At 35.9% G+C, this 6279-nt stretch overlaps 1 protein-coding gene across 2 annotated transcripts in view; it reads left to right on the top strand.

Moving 5' to 3' along the window:
* The window catches only part of LOC131707293 (opioid-binding protein/cell adhesion molecule-like), a 356578-nt gene extending 350644 nt beyond the window's left edge, over nucleotides 1–5934 (top strand). For both annotated transcript variants that reach the window (XM_059009673.1, XM_059009672.1), the window contains 2 exons: nucleotides 164–315; nucleotides 1917–5934. In XM_059009673.1, the coding sequence (XP_058865656.1) occupies nucleotides 164–315; nucleotides 1917–2017 (253 nt within the window). In that variant the 3' untranslated portion in view covers nucleotides 2018–5934. The remainder of the gene's footprint in view (nucleotides 1–163; nucleotides 316–1916) is intronic.
* The last annotated feature ends 345 nt before the right edge of the window (nucleotides 5935–6279 follow it).

Consider the following 6279-nt stretch of genomic DNA (forward strand, 5'->3'; position numbering starts at 1 on the left):
GCTTTGTAAAGCGGTCTGACTTGACAGAGGTAACAGGGATTACCTGTTAAGTTTTCCAGATCGCTATGCAGTGAGGCAGTATTCTAAATGGACATTTTAATATTTTGATAGACTATAGCAGGGTAAAATATCTTAAAAGAACTGTCTTTTTGCATTTTCACAGGCTCCTGAATGGATTAAATGGGGTTAGAATTGAAAACAAGGGAAAACAATCCATGCTCACCTTTTTCAATGTGTCTGAGCAAGATTATGGCAACTACACCTGTGTGGCAATGAATAAACTGGGGAACTCAAATGCAAGCATCATACTGTATGGTGAGTAAAGCATTTTTCATTTGAGGTAAAAGAATAAAATAAAATATGCATACTCTTGTGTTAATACATTAGCCTACAGGCGTATATAGCACACATGATCTATAATAAACTATTTTATTTGAATGCACCACAAAACAAATGAATGTGTTAGTGTGGCTCTGGTGGTGTAATGCACAGGGGGAGATATTGTGTTTCATACTGGTAAATGCAAATTACTCAAAAAAATGCTAAAGTTTATTTCATGTTTTCATACTCCAGAAGTGGGAATTAATACATTTTCAAGTTGTAAGTGATTCAGTGGTTAGTTGTATAATTAATTGTTGGCACTGTCTGAAAAGAGGAGGAAACTTCGAAGAAGCATAACTGCTGCAGACTGCAGTTTGTACTCTACCCTCATGATACATTTAAATGATAGAAACAACATAAATATATCCAACTAGAACAATAGCTCAAATGATGAATGATCTAATAAAGAGCATGCGCTTGACTCCAGTTATCTACAATATAGCAACTATTAAACACATGGCACATAGGTTATATTGCCCTGCACTGCATTACTATTCATAGTTAGCATATTACATGTATTTATTACTATAAATGTATGTTCAGCTTGTATACGAATTGGAAGATGTCAAATTACATTCACTGCAGTGCTAATGAATACAGTAAGTACTTCGTGACATAACTTTTCACAGAATTGTCAGCATATATACGAAGTAAATTATAAAGCAGAATTTTTTGCAGAACCTGGCTTACCATGCAATCTTTCTGCATGCAGTTCGACACTAAAGTGTTTACCTCATTGCAATGTATTCAATGCCATAGTTCATTTGAGTTTATTGTAATGGAAAACATACGTTTTTTGTAACGTAAGACAGCTGTGGCCACAAACGTATAATAAATGCAAGTGTAAACACCACAGGAATAGCAGCTAATTCATTGGAACTGGTAGGAATCTGCAGCCATTATTTTAAATTGTAACCAACCACTCTTGCTTTGGTCTTAGTTGACAAGATTATTCTTCATTAAGTACCATAACAATAAAGAATGCTCAAGAAGGCATTTCAAGCCCTTGTGTAAGCTGCCACGAGAGTGAGGCTACGATCTCTGTGACTGGCTGGAATCACCATATAAGAATTGATTGTGTGGCATTCAGTATCTTAGCAACAAATAAAAAGCATTTCAGGAGTGCAGAAACACTCTATGCCTACACCACTGCTGAAGTTCATTATAGGGATGCAAACCTATTAAACCTATCAAAAACTCAGACTCCGTCCCCAGGTAGAACACATTACACAGCAGTCAGATTGTAATAATTTGCTGCCTTTGTGATCTAGATTGGGGGTAACTGTGAGTTCCCAAAAGGGAAATGACCGCCATTGATTAACAGAAAAGTAATCATTGTGGGCTGTATGACTGTTTCAGGGAGTTAAGATTATGTTTTTTTTTAAAAAAAGGAGTGTGAACCTGAAATTGGATATTCAGTGTGGCTTTATGCTGCCTGTCTTGCATATTCATTTTGAAGCCCATAGGTGAATTTCTTTCTTTCTTTCTTTCTTTCTTTCTTTCTTTCTTTCTTTCTTTCTTTCTTCACTCTACAGGTCCCGGAGCTGTGCATGACAGGAACAATGCTGCATTTGCAACACACAGCTCCTTCTGCCTGCTGTTGACTCTGGTTTTGCAGTACGTTCTCAAGTTTTGATGCAGTACCAGCGATGGCATTCCAGCTCCTTCGACATTGCAGTACTACAGACTTTTAGTTCTATCCAAATGGTGGAATACCAATATTACTGATGATTTGCATTTTAACATCAAACCCAGCAGTGAAATTGGGTAGGGGCAACTTAAATAAAATGCGTGGCTCTCCGACCTAATTTTCTACATTAAGAAAAAATATATAATAATAATAATAATAATAAAATAAACAAGACGCATATATATTCTGATCTTTTTAATGTTAAATGGATCTGTTCATGATAAAGGTTTCATTCTCTTGATCGCTAACCTGTTATGTCCTCTTATGTTTCATGTGTCAAAAAAAGTAATAGTAACATTGATCACGAAAAGGAGAGCACTGGCACAGGAATCAAAATCAGCTCTACACATAATAACATATCTGCTTTATTTCATTTATATATATATATAGTTTCGCAATTGTCGGTTCTGTGTAGAACTGTAACTTAATATTAATATTATAGTTTATTGTTATTAATTCAATCTATTAAATGTAACCATGTGTTGAAGCAGAAATATATTTGTTAACTTGTATATGGTAACAATAGAGTTAAATATAACCCATTATTTAATGCCATCATGCATTATTAAACCCCCAAGTTGAAAAGCTTAGTTTGGGAGGTGCGCTCGTTATTGTAGCATTTTTAAGCTGTTCTGTCCCTTAGGATTCTGGGAATTCTAGCTGCATATTTGCAGTATGGAAACTTGAAGGAATAAGGATAAACCCCATTGCATTGTGGTTTCTATACAACCAGTTCTGAGGGAGGGCAACATACAGAAAGAGTTATGGGTGTGCAAAATTCAAAAGCGCAGGAATGACGTTGTCAGTGAACTACACTGGACTGTGGTCGATCCCTTTCAGAGAGTCGAGTTTATTGTATTATAAAGTAATGTTGTAGGAAATTCAATTAGAATATTTTTTTTTGTGCAGAATAGGGAGCTTCTTGGTATGCGGCATTGTGTTAGTACTGTACAGGCTGGGGTGATTTTTTTAATACATTGCAAGGGCACCGTATTCTGTGCTTGTGCTCGTGGTTTGTTCCAATATGAGCACAAAATGTACTTGTAAAGTAGTGCAGAGAAAAGAAGGTGCTTTGACAGGATGCTATAATCCTGTTGCATGGTTTTACGTACTTTTTTAAAGAGGAAAACAAGTTATTGTAAGTATTGCCCTCCCTGCCCACACAATGAAAAAAGTCTTAATCACAATCTGTTATATCTATATTATGGTGCTCAGCCCTCAGTAGTCTGGATAATATTATGTGGATGGATAATGGAAAACACAAAACATTTTTTTGGAATGTAATATAAAGTGTCATGGTAGCTTAATGTGTGTTAATCTTTTGTACGTACAGTAAATGGCAACTTAAGATAAAGACGCAGTCTCCCCATGCTCCAGTAATCGTGCATGGCTGTGTCATTGCTTGACAGAGTCTGAGCATTCAAACAAAATCAGTTTCACATGTTGTTCGCTCTGATGCTAATGTATGAGGGAGTGCATAACAGGCGCTTAAAAGCCTGGTCTCCCTTGTCATTCAGTACATGCAACAGGAGGCTGCACCTTTAAAATCCTTCTGTATATTAAATAAATCAAAATCATTCACTGTTTTATCACCCTGTCCAAGCCCTTACCAGAATAAAGCCAACCACCTTTATGTAGCGTTTGGATGCTTTCCAGAAAGAGCTGATAATAGCTTCATGCAGCTCCCTTCTACACAAAAGAGGAGACAAGGCCATTGTGCGGAGCATTGAATTTAAAATTAGGATCGATGTCTTGGGATTCTCTTGTTGTCCTTAGTAAACACTGGCAACTGTGAAAAAATTAGCAAACCGCCTGTTTGACGCTTGGATGAATCTTTGAATTGTATTTCTAAGGATCCTAAACAATACTACACAAAAAATAAGGGCTGTATATAGTTTGTTTTGGTAAGGCCTGGGGCGAGAGTGCAAAAAAAAAAAGAATCAACACAAGAAATTATTTTGACTTGGGAAAGTGTGTGTGTGTGTGTGTGTGTGTGTGTGTGTGTGTGTGTGTTTCAATAGCAGAGATGTAACTAATACAATGTGCTGTGTGTATGGTGTCTTTCACAAAGGCATTGACATCATTTTTCATGAAAGTTAGCAGAGAGGCCTTTTCCACCATAACAGCATCAAATAACGTTGTTTTCTTTTGTTTTTTTTGGCCCAAATGATAGGTCCCACTTGACCAAATCCATCCCTTGAGGTAATACTTCAGTAGCATGCTACAGAGAACAATATCTCTTACAGTTCGTAATTTTAGATATTGTGGCTGCCGACTAGCTGATCTGTAGGCGGGTCACCTCAAAGCACCAGTGTTAGTCAGAGGGGTGATACAAAGGTGGACAGAGAGAAAGACAGAGATCATGTCAGGAAGAAGACTCTTTGGAGTTAGACTCGCACTGTACATTGCAAACACATCACACACAAACTAAAGTGAATGTAAACGTACTGGATGGTGTTCATATTTATACAAAATAATTCTGTGCATTGTTGAAGTAAAACAGAATCCACTTGTAGTTACACTAGGCTCCTTCATTTAGTATATGATGTGTCTCAAGCCAGTTCTATCTTTGGATGAAGTTGTATTTTATCATGACTAAGTTATATGTGACATTTGACAGTGATGTGGAAATGCATGCTTCCATTCTGTACAGTTCATATACCAAATTTAAAAAAAAAAATGTTTTAATATATTACTAGTCAATTTACTCTACACAACCCAATGGCATCTCCCCTTCAAGATGGCTGCCAAGCATGGCCATTTAAGAGTCACTTCTCTATTTTTGACTAATGTATCTGGCAATATAAACCACCCTGTTGAATAAAAGCAAGCAGGAAGCAAATATACGTTAATTACATTTTTAATTTTCTTTATCGTGCTAGAAAAGGAGAGTGTGCCTTGAATGCAGTTCCTACACAAAACAAAAACAAACTGTAAAATATCATTCTCGTCAACCAATATTTAGAAGCTAAGTAACCAACAATGTTCGTAACAAACAAAATCTATATTAAGGCAGCATATTAATTGTGTATATACCGTATATGTATATATATATATATTTCCTTTTGTGAATGTTACTATCATGTTGTAATGAAGGCTTTATCACTTGCTTTGAAATGCTGAGCGATTTGAATTATGTTTTCATTTTAAACTACGTAATGTGGAAGTGGAAATATCAGAGTAACTGTTTTAAAGGTCCTTTTTTTTATCAAGCAGTATTATTGTTATTATTATTAGTATACATGACTCTGAGGATTATAAATTCTTTATAACATTTTTTTGCTTTTATCTAAAGATATAACAACCAGAATATTCAATAGAAGACAGAAACTCCCAGCGTTGGTGCCATCTCATGACATCATCAGACATGGCTACTTGTTCTTCCTTGATTAGAACTAAGAACTTACTTAAAAATGATGTCACTTATTTCAGGAGGGAGAACTGCACAGCATTATTAGAATTAAACTGACACCCATAACAACCTCATTCACGGTCCAGTCATATCATGTGCCATCAATATGTGGTGGTTACTAACACCCACCCACAGAGCAGCTTACAGTCCAATACCCTGAGTGTTAATGGTTTCAGCATTTAGTAATAAAACATGAGGAGAGGCAATTCTTCTCAACCAAATCTCTAGACCAATGGGACGTCTTCTTTTTCTTCTAGTAAAGCTGTGTAGCGCGTTTTTAAGGTAATAGAATAAAAAAAGTGTATGCTTCATGACCATTGTTGGCCAAGCAAATGAACATACTACCCTAATTTTGTGCATGTTATGGCATAGTGTATCTTTTTTTTCTATTTGAGAATGAGTAAGAGATGGTTGTAACTGTGCAGTGTAATAAAGTTTAATGACATTTTTACATGCTAATGCCTTATTTATTATGTTAATGGCTTTACTGTACTGTAGTATTGTTTTAATCCTTTTTAGCTGCAGATGTTTTCTCTGACTGCATACAATTAATTAATTCTGTAGGGTAATGCAAAACTTTTGACTGTAGCTGTATATTTGGTTTATGTTAACAGCAGTATAAAAGTGGTTTGTCAATGTCACGCAGGCCATAAAAACGACAAGGTTTCATATTTTAAGTACCAAAGCTAAACTCAGGATCAAATCCTTATATGACCTACATTTGTTACAATCGGACACCCCCATTTATGGGACACTGCAATTATAGGCTACAGTGATCATGATCCAGCTACACTAA

Source organism: Acipenser ruthenus, chromosome 39, assembly GCF_902713425.1.
Source record: "Acipenser ruthenus chromosome 39, fAciRut3.2 maternal haplotype, whole genome shotgun sequence".
NCBI lineage: Eukaryota > Metazoa > Chordata > Actinopteri > Acipenseriformes > Acipenseridae > Acipenser > Acipenser ruthenus.